Source organism: Daktulosphaira vitifoliae, unplaced genomic scaffold (genome assembly GCF_025091365.1).
Source record: "Daktulosphaira vitifoliae isolate Bord-2020 unplaced genomic scaffold, ASM2509136v1 Scaffold_4, whole genome shotgun sequence".
In the NCBI taxonomy this organism is placed as follows: domain Eukaryota; kingdom Metazoa; phylum Arthropoda; class Insecta; order Hemiptera; family Phylloxeridae; genus Daktulosphaira; species Daktulosphaira vitifoliae.
The window spans coordinates 28,869,409-28,894,641 of NW_026099575.1; the positions used below are offsets into that span (position 1 = coordinate 28,869,409).

The 25,233-nt window shown below is 22.7% G+C and overlaps 2 protein-coding genes across 3 annotated transcripts; both read left to right on the plus strand.

Annotated features, from left to right (window-relative positions):
* Positions 1-262: 262 nt before the first annotated feature.
* LOC126906202 (uncharacterized) lies at positions 263-5,040 on the plus strand. Of its 2 annotated transcripts, XM_050686571.1 has the most exons (6): positions 270-719; positions 2,173-2,435; positions 2,495-2,765; positions 3,635-3,763; positions 4,182-4,319; positions 4,402-5,033. In XM_050686571.1, exons 2-6 carry the CDS (start codon positions 2,262-2,264, stop codon positions 4,701-4,703), a joined length of 1,014 nt encoding a protein of 337 aa, XP_050542528.1. In that variant the 5' UTR covers positions 270-719; positions 2,173-2,261; the 3' UTR covers positions 4,704-5,033. The 2 variants fall into 2 exon arrangements, with proteins under 2 accessions (XP_050542529.1, XP_050542528.1); XM_050686572.1 differs by lacking the exon at positions 3,635-3,763 and having other exon boundaries at positions 263-719; positions 4,402-5,040.
* A 4,348-nt stretch (positions 5,041-9,388) lies between these two features.
* Positions 9,389-24,850, plus strand: LOC126906188 ((E3-independent) E2 ubiquitin-conjugating enzyme-like). The gene is made up of 21 exons (XM_050686540.1): positions 9,389-10,177; positions 10,238-10,411; positions 11,151-11,303; positions 12,738-12,887; positions 12,947-13,080; positions 14,029-14,261; positions 14,369-14,497; positions 14,759-14,931; positions 17,027-17,226; positions 17,293-17,458; positions 17,871-18,076; positions 18,268-18,423; positions 18,495-18,613; positions 18,681-18,724; positions 18,791-19,067; positions 20,637-20,797; positions 21,447-21,711; positions 21,784-21,937; positions 23,612-23,680; positions 23,744-23,799; positions 24,237-24,850. The coding sequence occupies exons 1-21, from the start codon at positions 9,974-9,976 to the stop codon at positions 24,353-24,355; spliced, it is 3,342 nt and encodes a 1,113-aa protein (XP_050542497.1). The 5' UTR covers positions 9,389-9,973; the 3' UTR covers positions 24,356-24,850.
* Positions 24,851-25,233: the final 383 nt, after the last annotated feature.

The following is a 25,233-nucleotide window of genomic DNA, read 5'->3' on the forward strand; positions in this document are numbered from 1 at the left end:
ATTTTATGTAATATAAAATGAAAAAAAAAAATTTGTCCCGACGACCTATCTTCTATGCGCAATGGCTACCATATTCAAAAATATGCTATTTTAACAAATTTTTTTTTTTAATTAAACACTATCTACAGATTTGCATCGAAGCGTTTTTTATGATAGTGATTTTAATCACTGTTAGATATCATCTATACTGGACCCCCCAACTATGCCACGACCCCACTGTGCCGCCACCCCACTGTGCTGGGTTTTAAAATTAAAAGCAAATAATAATCTTAAGAAATAAAAAAACAATTATTGTTTTAATTAAGATTTTTTTCTTTGTTAAGCTTACAATTAATATGTATTCATAATTTGTTGATTGGATACGTTTCTGAAAAAATTACTAATAAGTTCTTATGTAATGTTGAATATCAACATAAGAACATGTTTTTCATTAGTTCATGAAATTAAAATAAATAGAATATTTGGACTACAAGGTAAAAAATATACGGTGCAGCATTAAGTTGGCATTACACGCAGGAAGTTTGGACAGAATGGCGCCTTTTGTATAATGTATATCCAGATATTATAGATCGCTAGACTAAAACATATTGAGGTTGCGTGTCTTCCAAAAAGTTGTACAAAAAAAGCACATATTTGAGTCGCAAAGAAACAAATTACATTCTCAATTATATAGATACAAAATTTTTCTACAATTGTATTCTTTTAACAATTATTATGATGTAAGTAAAATATAAAATGTTATGCTTTTCATTGTTCATATATTAATTTTATACGCCTACGCTTTATTGCTAATGCAAGTATACTATATTCTAAAATTTTTAAATAAATAGAAATAAAATAGCTATGCGTTTTTTAAGTTTATTGTTGGCGCATTGTAAACTAAATACGCCTACAAAAATAATACCAAGATTGTATGGATATATAAATATTTTTAATAAACCTTATTTAACTTTATAAATATCATAAATCAACTAAATAAGGTCAATAGAAACAAGAATCTTTAATTATTAGAACTTATAAAATATTAAAAGAGCGTATACATCCACATTTTATAAAATCCTTTAAAATAAGTTGATGAGCGAATAAAAAGTTTTTTTTGCAATAAAAATATTAAATCTAAAGCCTAATAAAGTTTTTAGAAAGGTTAGAATAATCTATAAAATAAATGATTGAGAGAAGGTAAGTCTCTTCAAGCATCCTCAATGTATGACTAAAATTTTTGTAAATTTTTAATGTTAGCATAGGTATTTAGCCTCTTTTTTTATTACACTGTATATTGATATCATTTATAAACAATCTACAACCGATTTTATTTTTTTTAACCGTCCAAAAAAATAATTTTTTTAGCTTAATAATTTTTATTTATACTGAGTATCCCGCAAGTTTTGGTATCTCTAATTCCTTTGTAACTTTTGTTTTGATGAATATATATTTTTAATTTCTTTAAAATTTCAAAATTGCATATTTATACAAATATTAAAGCATTGATAATAGTTTTAAAACAAATTCTTATTGAGTTGCAAACATTTTAATAGAAAAAGCCGGTATAAAACAAGGTTGGAATACAAATACATCAATACGAGTAGTACGAGTAGTACCCACACAGCTTAATACTCACACTTTCAATTAAAACTTAAAACTCAAAAAGTACACAAAATAAAGTTGTTTTGAACCCATTTAAATTTCTTATAAGAAACGCTAAAATAGTTAATTTGTAATGTAGAAAAAAATTAATTTTTTTCTTGTTAGAAATATATAAAATAATACTAAGTATTCACTAGAACAAATATTATTAACAATGTCAACCTGATGGGACATAATTTATATATGTGTTTGAATGCATAAAAACTAAAAAGAGTCATTATACATTTATGTATAATAAAGAGAATTTTTTATTATTAAAACTAACGAATAATTGTTAACATTATTTTAAATATTGAAATAATAATGGAAATTAATAATTTAGTATGGGTCGAAGTTAAATATTTCTAAATAGACGACTTTACTTCCATTAATTCCCTTCAAAATATTATTTAAAGAGTGAGAAATTAGATTTAAACTTTAAAAATTTTTACCACCTTACATTTATGCTTTTGATACAAATTTTAGTATGTGAACTATTTATGATTTGTTTGTTCTTGAGAGATATGAAAATAATAATTCGTTTTTTAGATACATTGGACTTTATTCAATACGCATAAGTGGTATAAGTTTTTATACAATTTATATTTAGTTGCAAAAATAATTATTGATCCAAATACATGGATACTGTGACAGTTCATTATTGGTCAACTGAAACTAAAAGTTTTGCAAATAAACAAACGCATTCAATTTTACTAGTTGCTGCTTTGATATTTTCAATGAGCACTACGGTTATGTTGTGTTCATCGATATGGACAGACCATTGGGATAGTGTAGAATGGGATATTGAACAAGTAAAAAAGATAAAAATATTAAGTTTTGTTTTATTAAAGTTTTATATAATTTTTCAAAGGCAATTGAATTGTTAAAAACTCAAAATCAGTCGAAAACTTGGTTTAATAAGGTTTACACCGAATGGATAGTTAACAATACTATATTAAAAGTTACTATTACCACTGAAAAAACAACACCAAGAAATAACGGAGATGATTTATTAGTATTAGCTAAATATAACCACTATAAAAGCGACTATGATTCAATGATAAATGATTTTGGAGAAACAGTCACAGTCATATTAACACCTATGTATGGAGGAATATGGACACAATGTAATGCTCTGACAGGTATACAGATAAAAGCAGTTAATATATTATAAAGTAGAAACGTGCGTTTTAAATAAATCTCTAATTGATCTGGTCATGTTCAATATAAAATTCTTTTATTAAAATTAGAGGGTAGAAGTGAAAATAACATTCAAAAGCATAAAAAACATCAACTATTTTTAGGTTCAAGGGTAAATAATAAGTAGTATAAGTATGCAGAGATTTTAATTTTAAGGAGATTTAAGCAGCAAATTAATTTTTAATTGGATTCGTACCATAAATAATTAATTCTAGAATTGGAATCCTTAACAATATTTCAATTAAAATCGAACACAAAATCTTAAATTCACTTTTTTTGTTATACTTTAAATTAAAAAAAAAATACACTTAATTCTAAATTAAATACATTCTAAATGAGTAGTTTTCAGTTGAAATACAATTCCATTTGTATTTAATTAAAATTAGTTTAAATCATTCTTTTTTAATACCCAATCTAACTAAATACATAAAAGTTTCTCTGATATCCGCTGTGGCCGCAGATTTATTTAAATTTTTCACTAAAATACTCTTAATGCCAGAATATGCTATTTTTAGGCACTGATTGAGCAAAACACATTTAAACATAGAAGCTATAGGTGAAATAATGGTTAATAGTATTAACTATAGGACCGTATTATCTTCATACGGCCATACGCTGCTGATATTCAAATAAAAATTATTAAAATTAAAATTTCAAGTGGTATTAGCCACAATTAATCAATTCTTATTATAGAAATTATTTAATATTTACTATTTACAACGAGTTAATATATGTTTATTAGTAATAATAAAATAGGTTAGCCCAATAATGTATAAGAAATAAAACAATAGAAATCTAAAAATCTTTTTAGATGGACAATTTATACAATTGCAGGAAGAACTAGTCCACCAACTGGATTCAAAATTACCAAAATGTATGAATTATTTAGCAGAAGATAATACTTTAGAAGAACAAGATTTTCGACCAGACTGGCATCTCAGTAAGCAAAATCTAGCAATTCATAATAATACAAATTAATAAAATTAATTATAAACATAAAAAGAAATATTTTAAAAGTAAATAATAAGTTAGAATAAGCAAAAAACACTCTTAAATTTAATATGTCGATGAGAACTTAAATTATTTATAATTTATCATTTAAGTAATGTTGGGTTGGTTATAAGGTTAATAATATATTTATAAGATGCAATATTAGTCTTTTAGTTAAGAAAATTTGTAAAATAGATGTATACTATATGTGAAATTATAAAGACGATAAAAAAAAAAACCCACAACAGGGGGGTCGCGGCACAGTGGTGACGTAGCATAGTTGGATCAAGTATAATAATTTTTATCAATAATTTCAAAAAAATATTCTATTGTTAATTTATTAACTATGTTATTTTGTTGTAATATAGGAATGCTAAAAGTATCAATATCTTGTGCATTAGTTTGTATAATTATTGTCGGAACAGCATTATTAATTGGATTATTTTCAATCCTTCAACATCAAATAAGTGCTATGCTTATTACAGCAGTTTTATACATTTTAGCATGTCAGTTATTTTAATTAGTTACACAATTTATATTGTATACAAATAAATAGTTTTTAAATATATTTTCATATTTTATTTTTAGCTACTTTTGGATTTTTCACACTGGGAATCATGTACAATAAACGTCGCTCAACTAAAATTTATGGACACAAAAATTGTAATCGATCTTTAATATTAATTAGTGGTATGATAAAAATAGGAGGAGATATGTGCCCTACATTACGTTTCTGGGAATATCTACTCACATCAAGAATATATTCCCATAGTTGGAGTATGAGTTTAGGATGGATTGCAGTATTTTTTTGTATAATAACAAGTTTTTTATGGATACTACTATCTAAAAATATGAAGAATGCACCTGCTAACATGATTTTTATCAACTAAAATAATATATAAATATAAGTAATAATGAATATTAGGGTTCGTCAATGATATATTTTTGGATATTGATGATATCGTACCTAATTTCAGCGATATTATATCGCAATACCTAAAAAATAATTATTCCCGATATTGCGATAAATCGATATTAAAAATAATAATTATTTTAATATAATTAAATTATTTAATTTACTATTTAAATGTTTTCACCTAAAATTTTTATTTTCAATAATACCATTAAATTAAATCGTAATTTTTTTTATGAAAATCAGACTATATTTTTCCAACCAAATCAGATAATGATATTAATATAAAAATATGTCATAACGATAATCAAATATTTTCAAATTACTTTTTATTATAAAAAAATAAGTTTATAATATTTAGGTCTATGAAGAAATCAGACTTTATCATTATATATTGGTTATATTAAATTGATAAAATTGTTCTTTATTGAATAATAATATTATATTTTTAGTGTTTTGGTTTTAAATAATAATAATAAAAAGATTTTAAGTGCTGTTTATATTTTTTTTATTGCTTTGTCATAACTGAAAATAATTTTTTCTTTTTTAAATAAATTTCTTTTTTTCAAAAATAAAATTAAAAATTTTATAGAATAAAATAATATATAAAACATCATCTAATAGAGATTTCATTTTTAGCTTCGATGCGAAGCTGAGAAGGTATTGGTGGTTTTACTATGTTTTTTTTTTTAAATTAATTTTTTCTTTTTTGTGTCTGTTACCACTTTTTCTCATATTAATGAACAATATGTCAAAAAATCACAAAAATGTCGGAGTTTATTTTATGATGCTTGGGCCTATTTCTATAGATTTGAATTATTGCATGGTACAGAAGAAGCTCAAGAGGATGTCAAGAAAAGATGTATTTCTTCAGAACCTCATCACGGTGAAGCATGGTGTTTAGTATCAAAAAACATTTGTAATTGGAGACTTACTACTGAAAATATTTTAATGTTGGTTGCTAAAGATTTACCTATTCCTATTTAAATATAATTTTAAATTCTGATCTAAACATTTAGTGCATTGCTTCTATTATTATTAATTTAATGTAAAATTTAATACAACAATGTATATTATTTTAATATATATATGCATTATAAAATACTGAAGTACTTATAACTATGTAGACTACAATATTTACAATACAAAATTATTTTAATTATTTTATATTTTCTTATTTATATATTGATTGATTTATTATTTATAAATTTTTCTAGGGGGCGTATTTCATAATTTTTGGGGAATTTACTATATCTCAGATATATTAGCTTCGATGCGAAGCTGAGAAGGTATTAATTTTACTATGATGCTTTTTTTTTTTTTTGTGTGTGTCTATTACCACTTTTTCTCAGCTCTCACTGTCCCGATTTTGATGAACAATATGTCAAAAGATCACATATCATATCTAGTCGAAGACATTACCCTCAAAAATTGAAAAAATTTCCCTCATTCCCCGTAAATGGGTGAAACCTCCAAAAAAATTACAAATTTAAAAATCGCTAATTTTCGAAATTTTTTTTACTTAAAATTGCCATAACTTTTTTAAAAATAACCAAATCAATATAATTTTTTTTTATAAAGATGCATGATATAATTACCTTTTATTTGGTATATTTTTTTTATAAATCTGACCCTTTACCAGCCCACAGGGGAGGATTTAAAATGACAACTTTTTCACAAAAAATTAAATTTTTTCAACTTTACTTTTGAAAATGTTCAAGTCTGTCACTTTTATATATATCTTAAATTAAAGCTAATGTAATCAAGGAAAAAAAAAATTTCCAACTTTATTTTGTCTTCACGGTGAAAATGGCTACTGTATGCTATCTTTGTGTTAAATATATAAAATTCTCGATTTTATATTTTACATTTTTAACTTTATAACGCTATAACTTTTTGAAAAATGTATGGATCAATACAATTTTTTTTTATAGAAATAATATTTATATACCTCGTTAATTTGACATATTTTTTTTTAAATTGGACTAGTTCAAATCTTTAAAATACATATAGAAAGTAGAACTTTTTCAACTTAATTTTTGAAAGTGTTCCGGAAATACTGATATTTTTATATGTATCTTAAATTAAAGTTTATGTAATATATTTTAATATTAAAAAAAATTTTGGACTTTATTTTATTTTCACGGTGAAAATGGATACCGAATGCTATTTTTGTGTGAAAATTCTCGATTTTGTATTTTACATTTTTAACTTTATTATGCTATAACTTTTTGAAAAGTGTATAGACCAACACAGTTTTTTTATGAGAAATAATATTTAAATCCCTATTTCATTCGACATACTTTATCTTAATCAGGATATAAATAAGGAAATAGCAGATCATGTAGCTCTTGGAATAATCCACAAATTTTTTAAATAAAACACTATCTAAAGATTTACATCAAAGCGTTTTTAACACGCTTATATTAGTTTCACCTGTATGTATGTATGTATGTAAAGATTTACATGGAATCGTTTTTTTTTTTTGATAGTGATTTTAATCACTGTCAGATATCATTATACTTGATACAACTATGCTACATCACCACTGTGCCGCCACCCCCTTGTGCTTGATTTTTTTTTGTATGTCTGTTAACACTTATTCTTAACTCTCATTAGACCAATTAAAAAAAATTTATCCCCATGTTGTTATCGATCAGTTATCTTATTAGATAAATCATTTACTAGGTTGTAAGTTGGTCAAACATATATGTTTACATTCAAAAAGCTTAATTTGATAAAATTTTAAGGAGGAAACAGGATCAATTTTTTTTGGAAATTTTAGAACGTAAGCGACAAAGTCTAAATACATAAAAAATTACACACAGTTAAAACTTAAATATAGAGATTAAGTGGGCTAATAATTATAGGTTTTATTTTAGCTTCGATGTAAAGCTGAGAAGGTAATAATTTTACTATTATTTGTTTTTTATTTTTTATCTGTTACCATTTGTTCTCAGCTCTCACTGGACCGATTTTGATGAACAATATGTCAAAAGATCACAAATCGTATCTAGTCGAAGACATTACCCTCAAAAATTATAACATTAAAAATCGGTAATATTCCACCTTTCTTTAACTTTTTTTTAAATGGATGAATAGAACACAAAATTTTTTTGATAGACACATTTAATTATAATCAAATTTTATAATATACTGAATTGAGTAGATTTGTTTAACAACTTTTGATTGGTTTTTTTTAGTTAGAATAAATCATTAAAATTAATTAAGTTCTGAATATTTCATTGTAGAATCTTTTTTTTGAACACCAAAAGTTACTTAGAAATTATTATTATTTCTATTAAAATTATTTATTATAATAAAAATGCACAAAATAGTGATTTTAACGAAATATTAAACTTTTTTCATAAATTTATTGCAAATAGTAATTATAACATTTTTTGACTGCATACTAATCTTAACAATAGCATTTTTTAAATTATCATATTTTTTATTTAATGATATCAATTTCAAGCTTGCAAATATATCTAAATGTTACGGTAGCAAATTAAACTTTTTTTTACTATAAACTTTCAAAAAAATAGGTTAATAATGACATTTTGAACTGATTATTAAGTTGAAAAAATTAATTTTTTGTAAAAAAGTTGTCATTTTAAATCCCCCCCTATGGGCAGGTAAAAAGTCAGATTTATAAAAAAAATATACCAAATGATAGGTAATGACATCATGCATCTATAAAAAAAAGAATTATATTGATATGTTTATTTTTAAAAAAGTTACGGCAGTTTTTAGTACAAAAAATTGAAAAAATTTTGAAAATTAGCGATTTTTAAATTAGTAATTTTTTCGGAGGTTTCCCCCATTTACGGGGAACGAGATAATTTTTTTCAATTTTTGAGGGTAATGTCTTCGACTAGATACGATTTGTGATCTTTTGACGTATCATTGAAAGAAATCGGTTAGTTGAGAGCTGAGAAAAAGTGGTAACAGACAAAAAAAAAAAAAAAAAACACATCTTAGTAAAACCAATACCTTCTCAGCTTCACATCAAAGCTAAAAATAAATATAGTTTAAAAAACTAAAAAAACACGCTTTTAAAGCACATCGAACTAAAAAGTTAAAAATAATTTTTATTTAAAGAAATTTATCAAACTAAACTTTTTTGATCATTTTGTTTGAAATAAAAAGTCTAAAAACGATATGTATAAAAATAATTATTTGCTGGATATTTTTAGAAAGCCAAAATGTTAATTTTATAGTTTAAGTTATATTTAAAATTTTTCATGAACATAGTTCTTGTTTACAATTAAGATTACTTAAAGTTAAACATTTTAAAAGTGTACGAATAGTTGTAATTAAGAGAGTAAGGAGTTCAATTTTTTAATGTAGAGGATACTGTAAAAAGGTAACTTACATTTGTAAGAATCATTTCAATAAAATTGTTATTTATTATTTTATTTCAGAAGAAGCAAAAAAAAAATTTAAGAAGTTTAGGAATGTATTTGGACGATATTTTGGTCCCCTAGTATCCCAATTTACATTGTTTTTTTAAAGAAATTTTTTATGTAATGAAAGTATCTAAAATATAAATTATAAGTATTGATAGATTTATCTACTTAAGATCAAAATAGCCTAATTTTTATAATAATTTGTTATTCCAATTAAATTCAAAAATACTAATTTATTCTGTATTAGTTTTATGTAAAAATGAACCACCTAATACATAGTAAAATAGGTTACAAAAACAGTTTTGAAAAAGGGCGTACATACACTCCATATAATTTGACAATGTACAACCTTTACGTACATTTTGATTGCTACCATACAACTATAATTTAAAACCGACGTTCATGATTGTTAAATAAGTTTTTACTGTTAAGTTACCGTGAACCGTATAGATTAACGTAAATTTTTTACGATTTGGAAATTAATTTTGAGGTATAACGTAAGTTTATTGAGGTATTACAGATAATGTATATTACGTTGTCATATGATTCTTCGAACAATAATATCAAGTATCAACTATTTTGACGTATAAATAATGCTATCAGTAAAAATATTTATATCACTGAAATGAATAGTCGTACGTTTATCTTATTATTTTTATTTAATGTGAAATCAAATAGAGATCATTTTTAGATATGTAGTCTGGAATTTCTCAACTTATTTGCCGTTAAGTGACTTTTGAAACTTATCTTAGGGTTATTGATTTAAAATAATTTTATTTAGAATAATTTTGAAAAATTATTATTAGTATTCAATTTGTTTATTTTAATATTTTGAACAATGGAAAAAGATGAAAAATTTTTTTACGAAGATGAAGTAGCTATGGTTTCTCCGAAAACTGGACTTGTAAAATATGGATTAGTGTTAACTACCAATAGATCTCGAACTGAAATGGAATTAAAAAAAATGTCTTTTAAAAGCCCTAATGATATAAAAGTAATTTGGCATCCAAATGGAAATGAAGAAGTTCTTTCAGAAGATAAAGTATAATTTAACAAGTTAAAAATTTCATTTTTTTTTATTATATTTAATTTACATCCTAAGGTTATATTAATTGACCGGTCATTGATGCCTGGTGATGTTGTATGCAAAGTAAATGAAGATAAACTTACCCAATTTGGGTATTGTGAAAATATTGATATATATGCTACTGTTAAAGTATTGAATACAAATAAAGTCATTGAAAATGTCAGTTGTCGTAATTTTACTCAAACAAAAGTATGTTTTATTTAAATTTCAAGTGTTTATAAAACTACCCTGTTTGTATTTGTCACTTAATTGATTATATTATATGAATTTAAGATATGCATTTGTCTAAATTTATTTTACGTAGTCTAGTTTAAGTTACTTATATTTTTAAGTAGTAGAAAATTAAAAAAATTGAATGCTGTTTCAGATAACAGCGTGGATTCCATTAACTTATTAATGAATAATAATATGTAAAGTTAACTTAACTCAACTTCATAAATCAAATGTTTTTTAAAGATATAGTACTAGTTTAATACAATTCGACCTATATTACCTCTAATCTATGTATAATTTTTTAATATATTCAAATATAGTAAGTAAATGTCATTTTTTTTTCTATAAAAAAAATCTCTGATTGAGACAACAAGTGTTAGATTTATATATTACTTGTTAGATATCTATCATTCAAAATCTATTCATTGATATGTCATTGGTTATCCATATATTATAAAATGAAAAGTTATTTGATTGAGTTGTTCATATATTTAGAGAAATGTGATACTTAGTATATGCACTAAATTAATTTTTATTATGGTGTAACATTATTTTGAACATAGTCACATACATTATAATGGTAATGATGTATTCAAAAATAATAACTATTGTTTGTTAATTACATTATGACTTACCAGTATGATCTGACAATATAAAATATTTGTAATTTCATTGGGTTTATTTTTATTTAAATGTTTAATTTTCTCTTTCTTAGCCATTTTCAATTGATTCATCAGTTTTTTATGAATCATGGGTTGGTGGAGTTTATGATGTTAAATGTTTAGTAACTTTTGCCTCTCAAGATGGTTCTATTTTCACATTAAAGGATCCTTATAGACAAGACTTTATAAGTTTATCCACAAGTGATGTAAGTTATTTTCATAAATAATATTTATGTATTTGAATTCACCAAAATCTCTAACTTGAAATTGAATATCTAATAAATAATAAAAAAATTTTTGTTATAACATCTGTTAAAAGATTAATCTATCAATAATAGTATAGACATTTTTTCGAAGAACATTGTTACTTAAGAGGCAATATCTTTTTATGTTGCATATGAAAATTACTTTTTGAAACTATAATTGTCTTTGTTTCCTAGCAGTTAATTTTTTAGATAATCTTAGAGATAAAAAAACACATATATTCTCTCTTTTAATTCGTAAATTATGATTATACAATAAATTGTATCTGTTTGTATGAGTAACTTTACTTAATATAACAAAAAAAAAAAAATTAAATTATACATTTATATTATTAATAGTTTACATTTTTTTATATATCTAAAATAATTTAAATGAAATAAACAAATGTTTTCTGAATAAAACCCCCAAAAAAAATTAATTGTGCATAAGAATATATCAGTAATATTTTATATCTTTTATAAAATGTCAAACATATATAAACAAGATTTTGCCACTAATATACTAATTTTAAGATCATTATTTATTAACAATAATTATTGTTCATAAATTAATGAATTAATATACAATTATTAGGTATATTCAATTTATTATATACAGTGTTTAATAAGTAAGGATACTGGTCAATTGTTATAAACTTTCCTTACTTACTGGACACCTATATAAAAATTACAGTGATTAAGATTAAAAAAAAAAAATTTAATATTATTTTTTATTACTATGAAGTTATTAGTAAAGTATCATATAAGTAAACAATTGATTTAAAAGTTAATTAAAAAAAAAAATGCTATTATAATATTTATTGAAATTAAGATTATCATTTTATTGTAATTCTTTTTTTTTTTAGTTGGCTAAAAATCTTTGATGTCAAATCCTTTATTTTTTATTATTAATTAATTTTATTAAATAGCAACGTACATATAGTATTATTTAATAGATAATGATGTAATTAAGAAAATGACTGTTGGATACCAACTTATTGAACAGTACTTAGGAATTTATTTTCATTTTATATCTTGGTGGGCGGAAGAGTATGACTGGAAAACAACTCGTAATGAAAATATCAGCACTTACTCCTGTTACTCTTACTCTTACACTTACCTCTAGTCATTATTTAAAATTGTTTATAACTTTTGGAAGACTGGTTTATCAATCAGTAATTTTCTTAAATACAATATTTTTATCTTATAAACTAAGTAATTATGTATGTTGCTAATAAAAAAAAAAAAAAATTGATACCCGTATAGTATTTTAACATTTATTATTATAACAAATAATAATATATATTTTTAATAAAAAAATTGTGATTACAACTTTATAAAATAATTTTACAGTTTAAAATTGGCAAAATGTTGATAATTTTTTTTACTTAATTTTAGAGTTTTTCACTGGACGATAATGTATTTTACCATGGTCAAAAGTTAAAAATGTGTCTAGACTCTTTAGAAAATGCAAAATTTTTAAAAATTAGTAATATGATGAACTATTTATGGCATAATTATAAAAAAAAAAACAAATATGGTACTAAGGTAAAAATATTTTTTTTTTTCTTATGAACAATTTTTTATATAATAATGTTGATTTTTAGTGGATTAAAGTATACGTTCAAGATATAACTGTTTCTTCAGTTGAAGTAGAGTGGTATTGTCAGACATATGGTAGAACTAAACCTCGTGAAGATCAATGGCCTGAAAGAATAATTTCTGGAGATAATTTAAAAAAGTAAAATATTATCCTTAATTTTGAAGTTTAAGAAATAATAGATTAAATAAACTGAAAATTAGATTGCCAATATTTGACTTCAAGTAGTTTGGTGTTTGGTTTGTTAGAAAATATAATAGTTACCCAAATTGTCTTTTAAAATAATATTAATAGAATCTGGTAATTAAATATTTATTATTATTATATCACTATAAGGCTAAAAACCAAAATAATTTTTGGTAATTTTTTTAATAAATTAGTTCATCTACATCAAACATGTTTTTATTTTTGTGTATGTTAGAAAAAATGATTACAAAAACCAAAAATATAATGAAACTACTTAAAAATCCTTAATTTAATTTAAAATTGGACTTTAAAAAAGTTTAAAAACCCAAATATTGGTTAATTTCATAAGGTCAATTTTAGGTTTGGTTAACATTTAAAAGTGTTTTTTATTATACTTATGACTCTTATGATTATAAACCTTACAAATTCTTGAATAAAATTTGCTATAAGTCAACTAACTTACTAGATACAATAAAAAATCTTAGAAAACCGAAATAATTTAGGTTCTTAGCCCTGGTATCACCTTTAGTTGAGATTTTGAAATTTTTTTTTTTGACTACATGAATGCTCTCCATTTTCTAGGAGAATGTCACACTTTGATATAATTATTTTGAAAGTGTTTTTTATACAATTAAATTAATACATTTATGAATATAACAGTTTTGTTTAAAATAACTGTGAAAATAATTATCTTAAAATAAATTACCAAATAAGCTATACTAAATTTTTACAAATTTATGATCAGCTAAATATATTTACAACTTACACATGATTTTAAAAGTATACTGAATTGTATTAAACCTTTTTAATTAGGATTACATTAAATCAGAAAAATATTAATAACACAAGATTGTTGTATGTTTAAACAATAATAAAATAAGTATAACTATTAAATTTTTTCAGATTAAAAACAATAGATTTGTTTGATTCCTGTTCAATTCAAGTGGGAGATACACATTGGTATCAAATTAAAGATTCAGATTCTATTTTAACAATGAAACAATGGCGTGCCAAATGCACCAAAGGATTCAGTTCAGAATCTGGATTACCTATTAACAAATTAAAAAAAAACAATGATACAAATAAATTACATTTTAAGAAAATGAAAGATTATGTAGATGAAATAGATAACACATGTAAATACTAATATTTATTTTATTTATTAACAAAAAAATGTATAAATATAATAATATTATGCATTAAATTTTTTGAACATTAAAAAAAAATGCAAATATTGTTTCAGATAATCAAAATATTGTTAACAAAACAGGTCAAATAATGCAAAGATCTGAAAAATTAAATAACAGGGAAAATAAACAGTACTTTGGTCAAGTTAAAAACTGTGATGCTAAGTCATCTTTTAATAATTTAAGTGTGTTAATTTATAATTTTAACCATAAAAATGGAATACATTCATATAATTAATATAAGATGGATGGGTTTCCTAATGTTATATATAAATTTATACTTACTATTTTTTATGTATATTAAAAATATTAATAAAATAATCAATAAAAAATTGTATCTGAGGTTAAGAATATTTTACTATTAATATAAATTTTTGTCTTATACCATATTACTTGTAACTTTGTTATTATGATTATCAAGGATTAATTTAGAATATATATTTTAGGCAATAATTCTGTGCACACATTAAAATCAAATAGATTGAAAAGAAATAGAATGTGGAAATCATTAGTTAAAAAAAGTAAACAGTTTAAGGTGCCAAAAGTTTCTACAAAGCCAAATTCTAAAGTTGTTGTTGAAGTTTGTTATACAAGATCAGTTGTTGATGTAGTGTGGCAAGTATGTGATATTTCCTGAGTAAAGTAGTGTTTTTAATTCATAATATTTAAACAATTGACGGCCTAATGCTACAATACAACTAGCTTTTCAATAATAAAAAAAAAAAAACAAATTTAGGATTAGTTAGTTAAAAATATTGTTATTAACTAGAGTCTTTATACCTTGTTATTAAAGACTGAGGTTGAGAATTAAGTATTCCCACTAAGTAGCTTAGTGAAGAAACTATTGCTGAGATAGTAATTTATCTGAATTCAATTCCTAGAAGCATATTTATTTTTATTTCCTAGTTTCTAACCTTAAAATTTAATAAACATTCATTGTTTCATAATTTCTTATAAATGTGAACTGTTTTGATACCAAAAATTGTTGAGTATATCTAATTATGCTAAAAGTATATTCTTTGTATTATTTTGCACTGGACTGTTAGATTTTTATACCGTTATCACTCCCCTTTATAAATAAAAAAACTGGTTATTTTTTTTTGGCTGTTGTTACATTTTCTCAGCTTTCACTGGAATAATTTCTTTTAATCATACATCAAACAATCACAAATTGTATCTAGTTGAAGACATTATCTAAAAATTTGAAAAAATTTCCCTTGTTCCCTGTAAATGGCGCAAATCTTGCCAAAAATTATGATTTTTAAAATCTGTAAATTTTGACATTTTTTTCACTTTTTTTTTCTTAAAACTGCTATAACTTTTTGAAAAATGAACGAATGAACATAACTTTTTGTTATATTGAAACTTTAAGTAATTTCCTTTTATTTGATATAATGTTTTTGAAAATCTGACCCTTTATCTGCCCACAAGAGGGGATTCAAAATAGCAACTTCTATACTCAATTTTTTCTACTTAAATTTTGAAAATGTTACGTCCTTTAAACATATGTCAAATTAAAGCTTATGTTACATACTATTTTAAATTAAAATTTTATTTTACTTTATTTTTTTATCAGACAATTTCCCCTTATATGGGAGGCATTCAAAACTTAAAACATATGTGTAAAAAGTAGAACTTTTTCAACTGAATTTTTGAAAATGTTACAGAAATACTGCGTTCTTTAAACATATGTTAAATTAAAGCTTATATTATGTACTATAAGATGATCTATTATCTATGTGCAAATGACTGTCAAAATTGAACAAAAAATCAATGTTATTTTGGAACTTAAAACTGCCATAACTTTTTGAAAAATGAACGAAAATAAAAAAAAAATTTATATAAACACCTTACGTATTTCTTTTTTATTTTATATAAATTTTATGATAATCTCACCCTTTACTTGCCCATGGGGGATTCAAAACAGCAACCTTTTTTTTTTACAAAACTCAACTTAACATTTGAAAACATTCTGAAAATACTGCGTCCTTTAAACATATGTCAAATTAAAGCTTATGTTAAATACTATAAAATTAAAAAAAAAATTTGTCCCGACGACTTATCTTCTACGTGCAAAAAGCTGTCATAGTTAAAAAAACATGCTATTTTTATGTGTCAAATATTATTTTTATTTGTAATAAGTCCACCAGTAAATAGAAAATGTACATGAATCTAACTTACATTAAATATAAATTTATACTTAATTTAATTATTTTGCCAAAGTTAAGAAATTTTTTTTTGAATTTTTGAAAACTTGAATATTTATATAAAAAGTAGAATTTTTTCAACTTAACTTATGAAAATGTTCCAGGAATACTGCGTTATTTCAATATATGTTAAAATAAAGCTTATTTTATGTACTAGAAGTTCAAAAAAATGTGTAATGACGACCTATTTTCTATATGCAAATGGCAATCGAAGTAGACACAAAAAATAGGAGTTAATTTTGCTTTTGAAATAATCTACCAGTTTCTTAAAATTAAACATTATCTACAAATTTGCATTGAAGCGTTTCTTATGATAGTGGTTTTAATTACTGTCAGATATCATCTATACTTGTCCCAACTATGTCACGTACATACTGTGCCATAACCTCACTGTGTTACCATTTTTATTAACGTTTTTTATATAACTTGTTTATTAAGTATAAAAATATACATTATTGTACATCATAATCATAATATCTTTGATGTATTATAATTTTTGTTGTGTAGGATGGTACAAAAGAAACTGGAGTTTCCTCTATTGACTTGTATCCTATACAGACCCTTGATGATCTTGAATTTTTTCCTGGTGACTTTGTCATAGAAAAAAATAATTTATCAAATGCATATGGTGTTATTGAATCAGTTGAGCACTCTGAACGTACAGCTTGTGTACAGTGGTTTAAGGTTAATCCAGAAAATCCTTCATTGTAAGTGAATTATTATTGATGATCTCTTTTTATAATTTTAGTTGTGTTAAAATTTTTTTATTTTAGACCAAGCCCTATTGAAAAGACTGATTATAGTGTTTATGACTTACGTGATCATCCAGACTTTCATTTTAAATCTGGGTGTCTTATCATACATATTAGTCCAGATAGTTATCCAAATAAAAATAATTTGACTGCTGGGCAAGTATTAAGTGCAGGATCTGATGGCAAAGTATGATGATAGTATTTAAAAAAATTTAATGATGAATTAGATTGTGTTAACAAAAGTCTATTCTGTTCACTATTGTTAATAACAATAGTTATACTTATATTCTTTATCGACAAAATTATTGATACAGTCAATAATTTTAATTTTCTAATTTTTGTACCAAAACAAATAAAAACATAAAATTTTATGCTAAAAAATTTAAAAAATTTTTTAGCTATTACAGTTTCTACTAGAGAGTATTGCAAAAACCTAAAATATTAATTAAATACTAAGAATGTTAGTTAAAAAAATATATTTATGACAGAACTTATTTAAATTTATTATAATGTAGCTTCTTAAGTAAAATTGACCATTAAACATTTAACAAATTAATTACTGAAGTTTCATAAAAATTATGTATTTATATTAATTTTAGGTACTAGTCATGTGGGTTAATGGAGAAAAAACTAAATGTTGGCCGCAAGAATTATTTGTAGTTAAACTTCATGATGATGATGCATTCAGCTTTCTTGATGATGAGTTTGATGATGATGATGATGAAGAAATTGAAGATGCACCTCTTGCTGGAGATGATAACTTATCTGAAGATTGGGTATCATTGAAAAGTCCTGATTCGTTTGAGTAAAATGTTTAAATTACTATTTTTTCTTTATTAGTAGGGCTCCTAATCTTTTTTTCTTTATAATATTTTAAACTGTTAGACACTTAAGAAGTCTATTGTTTTGATTTAATGAACATACATAAATTTGTAGAGGACAATATTATTATTATGAATACTACTATCAGCTTACTTTTTTTTTTATAATTTACAGAAGTCGTGATAGAGAAAATAATGAAAAATTTCCTAAGTTGTTATTTCAATCTTTGAAAAAAGCCTCCATAGGTATGAAATCATTTTTAGATGCATTAGTTCATAATCAAAGTGCAGATAAAATTACTGAATTACATAAAGCTTGGGAAGAAATCAAGTCAGTTCATATTATTTAATAAATAAAATATAAATTATATCATTAAAAAATAACTTAATATATGATTGTAGAATTGGATTTAATGTAAGTTCATTCCTACCAGCATCAGAAAGTGAAGAAATAGAATTATGTTACAAAGATTTTATGGAAAATTTTACAATAATAATTGATAAAATGATTATGAAAATAGGTTTTACATTAAATGAATTTTTTTTTTTTTTTTTAAACATTAAAAATTAATTTAAGTTTTTTTTTAGAAAACAAAACAGAAATTACATCAGAAGAACATACATTAATAAGTGTGAGTACTAATTGCCTATAGTAATAATGATTATACATTTATAACATAGTATTTACATTTCTTTAGGATAGTGTGGATAAATTAAAAAAAACTGTGTCTGATTTTATGGACAAAGTTAATCAAGCTTTTAAATTATCATATGGTTCTAATAATTTAAATAGTTATTCTCCTTCAAATGTATTTGATGAAAATATTGAAAAAAAAGAATATAAAAATAGTGCTATTAATATTGGTGAGTGTAATCCTGATGATAAGTTCGAACACAAAGACTATAATAAAGATCCTGAATATGTAGAAACATTATGTGAAATAGGTGCTATAATTAAACCTGAAGAAGCTGGAGGTAATTATTGAATTATTTTTAAATAACTGAGAATTATATTAGAATTAGAGCTAGCCTGATATTACCATTTTATGATATCCAATAATCCAATACTTCAAGTTATTAAATTAATACAATTATATAAATTTAAAATTAAAAAAAAATTGAACTTCAGAATTTTAATAGTTCAATGTATCACATTACTTAAAATCTTAGATTGATTTGTATCTCAATTATGGTAGTAACAAGTAATTGCTATTGGTGCAATTGATTCTTGTTTGTTCAGTTTTTAGAGCACCAATTAACTTAGAACAAAATTCCACAAGGTTTTTTTTTTGTGTCTGTCTATATAGATACTGCACTTTTACTCGACTGATTTTGCTTAGGGAATAAAATCTATTAGCTTTATATTTGAGTAATCAGCTATTAAAGTAAAAAAATACAAAATTTTCATTCAAATTTATATATATATATATATATATTTTGCTACATTTTTTAACCTAAACCAAATTAAAGCTTTTTAAATATACTTTAAAAATTAACAAAAATATTGTTCTAACAACTTTACTAAATAATTGGTGGCCAAATTTAAAAATTCTAATAAAATTTTTTAAATCTTTTGTAAATAATCAATTGAAACATTTATGCTAGTGATGTTATTCACTTGTAAAATTTTAATCTATAGTGAAGGCTACTATGCTGGATCTTCACTATGATGGGTTTTTTATTCAATTATATATTACATTACTTGAATATATTTTTTATAAAGGAATAAATTATTATATACATTTAAAAGATTTAAGCAAATTGCATTCATAATGATAAAATTTTAATTTTATAAATAATATTTAAAAAAAATTTGATTATTTTATTAGAATATTTTATTTTATTTTTTTGTAGTATTAGAATAAAAATTATATTAAAAAAAAACAATTCTAATACAACTTGTATTGCATATATCCATTGATTTCAATATTGAACCGCATATCTGTAAAGCCCAAATTAGAATATATTATAAATTTCTAACTAGTAATTGTATAATTTATTTATTCAGTATTTTACTCATAATTATCATAGGTTCTAAAATATGAAAATCAAGAAAGCTTATAAAAATTTGGAAGTTGATATAAACCTCTAGAAATATTCCATATTTAATATCTTAAATTATGTTATTTTTATTTTAAAAAGCTTAAATATCAGTTATATATATTGAGCTCATTAATTTAATCATTGTTTTTCCTAAGATTTATAATAATTATAAATTAATAATTAAAAACTTAATTATTAAGTCATTATCTCTAAGAATAAGTTAGGGCCAAAATATAATTTCTCAAAAAGAAAAAAGTTTTATGGTTGCTCAAAAAGTAATATAAATATTTTTTCTTTACAATAACATCTAAATAAAATTTGTTAGAGACTTGTTTCTTTACTATTCTTATTAGTCATACAACACATGTATTTTTGTAAAAAATTCAATTTAAAATTGTTGGAATCAACTTTTTTTGATGATTAATTATATATAAAATCCTGTTTTAATTTTGTATTTTAAAGCTAAAACTGAATGAAAATAGTTTTTATGTTTTATTTTAGTTTTTACTATGTTGGATACAGTTTTAGAAGAAACGCATAAGTATTTCAATGATAATAATGACCTAAATTCTTCTATGTTAAAAATTATTTCAAAAGATATACAAATTCTTAAAAAAAGTTTACCTGCTGGAATTTGGGTGAAAACTTTTGAAAATCGAATGGCAAGTAAAATAATAATGTAATAAATATATTAATATTTACTAAATTTGCTATGACAAAAAAAAATTTAAAGAGTATATGATAAGTGGTCTACTATGAGACAATTCCATCATTTTTAAAATGCAATCACTTAATTGTCAATATTTTACTGTATCTTATATTTAGTATCTCGAATGCTATATTTGAAAAATTTACCTTACAAAGCTTTTTTAGTAGATTAAATTATTTGTCTTTAATCATTTTTTTAAAATATATTATCAATTTATATTTTGAAAGTCATTTACATTATTTAGAGGTTTAATAATAAATGTCTCTCAATAAATCAATTGAACAATAATTTTGGATTAAATGTCTGTTTTTAGGAAATGTTAATAAAATATTTTTCCTATCATTGTAATGATAGTTTTTTAGCTATATTTAAAATAATATAAAAAAGTACAATTACCCTTCTCAATTCTGAGGTGAGAGAGTATTCATATCACTACCTATCAAGGTAGCTCATAGTATTCTCTACCTAATTTTATTTGACATATGATTTACCTCTGTCTCAATGTAGAACATTTTATCTAAATTTCATTTATTTATATGGTCTTAATCAATCAAGTTTTACAAAATATTTTTTTGTGCATCAAATTCATTTTTTTTACTTAGGATTTATATTCTATTATGATCAGTGGACCTGAAAAAACACCATATCATGGAGGATTGTTTATGTTTGATATTAAGTTACCTGCTACATACCCACATCAACCTCCTCTCTGCCATTATTATAGTTACTGTGATGACAGATTAAATCCAAATTTGTATGAAGATGGTAAAGTATGTTTAAGTCTTTTAGGAACTTGGTCTGGTCAAGGAGTAGAACTTTGGTCACCTAAAGATTCAAATTTATTACAATTACTTGTTTCAATTCAAGGTATTTTTATTCATGTATCAATATTATTATAATTGGAAAGAATTTTTACTACTAAAATTTTATCAATTTAAGGATTAATATTAGTTAATGAGCCATACTACAATGAAGCAGGTTTTGATCTGCAACGAGGTCAGAAATTAGCGAAGGAAAATTCTCGAGTATACAATGAAATGGCTTTAATTAAAGTAGTTCAATCTATGACAAATATGCTAAAACCTAAATTATTGTAAGTATAATTAAATCAAATTATAAGAACTATTGCAAGTGCTACATGTCCACTCTATGTATTAAAATCCTTGTTACTTAAGCAACTTATTCAATTCAATTTTAAGAATACTTGCCTTAAAATTATTATTGACATTTCAAAGTATTTTGTAAGAAAAAGTTTTAAAAATTGCTATTTTAAAGTTAAAAATAAATATTAAAATATATACTTTGAACATAGTCTAAGTAGACAATATTTATTAAAAAAAATAATTCAACAAAATGATAAATGAATCAAGTTACTGAATTTATCACATATTTGTCATTCATTCTGTATTCTCCTTCTCTGCTTGCACACAATCTTCCCCTGTTGATTTTTTTATCTCTGTACCTACGTTTTTATTTCTTCGATGTTAAGATTATCATTCAAAAACCCTAAATAACTAGGTTACCATGGGGTTGGCACTCCAGTAGACATCACAGAGTGAATTCACTCTGTATAAATATAAATATATGTATGTAACGTTAACCTTTCAATTTCTTATAAATATTTTTTTTGGCTTTCGTTAGTTATATATATATTTCCATATATGTTATAAAATATTTTTTAAGTTGATTTCTCATACCTTATAAGGGTGTTAATTTACTTATTTATAATAGCAACATACATAATTAATTAGATAATAAAATAAAAAATGATGTAATTAAGAAATTTACTGATTGATAAACCAGTCTTTCAGAAGTTATTAATAATTTAAAATAATGACTAGAGGTGATAATTGGGTGCTACTTTTTTTATTACTATACGTTTATTGGCCTCACTTCCCTTCTTCCACCTAGGTATAAAAATATTAATAACTTCTGACATACTGGTCCAAAAGTAGTTATCAATCAGTCATTTTCTTAAATACATAATTTTCTATTTTATTAGCTAGTTAAATATGTATGTTATAATTTAAAAAGATAAAATTAATATCCCTATAAGACATAAGAGATAAACATAAAAAGTATTTTTAATAGATAAATAGAAAAACATATATGAAACTAACAAAAGCCAAAAAAGAAAAAAATTCATAAAAATATTATTGCTTTAAGAGAAATTAGATTGTTAAAATTGGACCAAATTATTTGTTGATAACAACTTTAATGTAAGCATTAATTGAGTTAAAAATAGTTTAATACTTAGAGTGGGTATATAGCAAGGGTGTAGTACATATCACCACTTTTTACATCAATTTTTTGTAAAAAAAAAAAAAGCTTAAAAATGGCTATTTATTTATTTTGAAAAAAAAAAAAAAATTTATTATTATTATATATTAATAATAGAAAATTGAATTTGATGTGTCTAAAATTGCAGAAATTGTTTTAAAAAAATTACATCCAAATGATTGTTGGATTTTAAATGTCTAGGTTACTCACCTATATATGTAAAAATGACAACATTTTAATTAAGTACCTCATCGTCATAAAAACAATTCATTAATTGTTAACATTTGTTTAATATAAGTGAATTTTTTTTGTTAGTGTAGCATTGATATTAGTAACATTGTTTTTGAAATAAGTATCTACAATTTTTAGTTATTATTGTCTTTTTGAGTTAAATATTTTTTAGTTTTAAATTAATATTTTTAATGTAATTTTAATATAATATTATTTTATTTTATTGTTAAATTTGTCTATTTTATTATTTTTATAGAAAAATAAAAAATAACACTGAATATTTTGAAGAAGAAATTTTAGAACACATAAAAATTCATGGACCAAAGTATGATATGTCAATGTATTATTATAATACCTACATTAATACAATTTTTTTTAATTTTATTAGATTAATTCATTCTATTCAAACATGGATTAGCATGTCTGAACAAGAATTAAGTGAAGGTAATAATTATTAAATATATTTTTAAGTATTAATACATTTTAGTTGTATAATATACTATTTTTAATTATAATTTCTTATTAACCAACTATCATTTAACTACAGATCTAGACTTTAAGTCTAGAAGTTTTTAATTATATTTATATAGTATAATATAATGTTGCCGACTTTATATTGGCCAAATGATTTTACTTTTATAGCAATATCTTGTGGTTGGAAAAATAATCATTTTCAATTTCTAATAAATTAATCATTGAACTATTTTGGATCAAAAGTTATTAAAGTTTAACCTGAAAGGGCATTTTTTTATATTTTAAAAATTATATTATACAATTAATTATTAAAAATAACTAAGTGTATATATCAAAAACAAAAGTTGTATTAAATTAAAATTACTTATTATTTTAGAAATAGAAATAATCTAATTTTTTTTTATCAGATGAAAAAAATCTTCCTGGATTTCCATTATTGCCACTTTCAAAAGGTTTTTGCTTATCTGTAAGTAAAGCAATAGAAGCTTATAAAGATGTATTGATATCTTTAAACATTATCTCATAATATTTTTAAAAACATCTTAATAATTACTATATAAATTATTCATACATTTTCCGGACAGTTAATATTTTTCATTTAAAATACTTGCTATATTTACATTTTTATTTTTAATAAAATGTTGTTATTCATATTATAACTCTTTAATAATTTGTTAATAAAATTAATATACAACAAATAATATTAAATTCATTTTTTTATAGATCAATAAGTGTTTGTAAATTCTATACATTATACTAAGTAATTATTTTTAATTGTATCAATTTTTTATGTTATTACTTTTTCTATACTATTTTTGTATTCTTTATATATTTTATTAAGTTTTGTATATTTTTTTGTAAAATATTGTTATTTGCGCTATATTAATGTTTTGAAAATTGCATCAAATGCCTTTCTTAATTGTAAGTTCAACTAAGTATTGAACTGAAAAATATGTGATATAAAATATTCTCTATGTATAGTAAAATATTTACAGTTAATTTATATATTTATGTATATATACATATTAAAGTGTTATTTTTTTATCCTCCAATTATATTAATATTGTTATGGAATGTAATAGATAAGAATAATAAAAATCGAGGAATAAAGTAATTAATATTTTTCTTTTAATTATAACACTTCATTTTTATTTTTTTTATTGCGATAAACTCAAAAATTACCAAACATAGCTTAAATCTTGTCATGCAAGTATAAAGAATAATTTATTCATCATTCTCTATTTAAAAATACTTATATAGCCCTTTAATATTTAATTTTTGGAAGACTAAACCAAAATGCAACTGAAAAGAAATTTACTTCTTCTTTTTCTAGTTTCTTATTAACATATAACAAAAAAAAAATGTATATATTTCTAATAAATATATTAAAAACTTGTCTGTTCA

Coding starts and splice junctions, on each gene's coding strand:
- LOC126906202 (XM_050686571.1), top strand. CDS start 2,262: ATGGATACTGTGACAGTTCATTATTGGTCAACTGAAACTAAAAGTTTT. Junction 2,766..3,634: donor ACAATGTAATGCTCTGACAG/GTATACAGATAA, acceptor AAATCTTTTTAG/ATGGACAATTTATACAATTG. Junction 4,320..4,401: donor AGTTTTATACATTTTAGCAT/GTCAGTTATTTT, acceptor TTTTATTTTTAG/CTACTTTTGGATTTTTCACA.
- LOC126906188 (XM_050686540.1), top strand. CDS start 9,974: ATGGAAAAAGATGAAAAATTTTTTTACGAAGATGAAGTAGCTATGGTT. Junction 10,412..11,150: donor GTAATTTTACTCAAACAAAA/GTATGTTTTATT, acceptor TCTCTTTCTTAG/CCATTTTCAATTGATTCATC. Junction 19,068..20,636: donor TAAACCTGAAGAAGCTGGAG/GTAATTATTGAA, acceptor GTTTTATTTTAG/TTTTTACTATGTTGGATACA.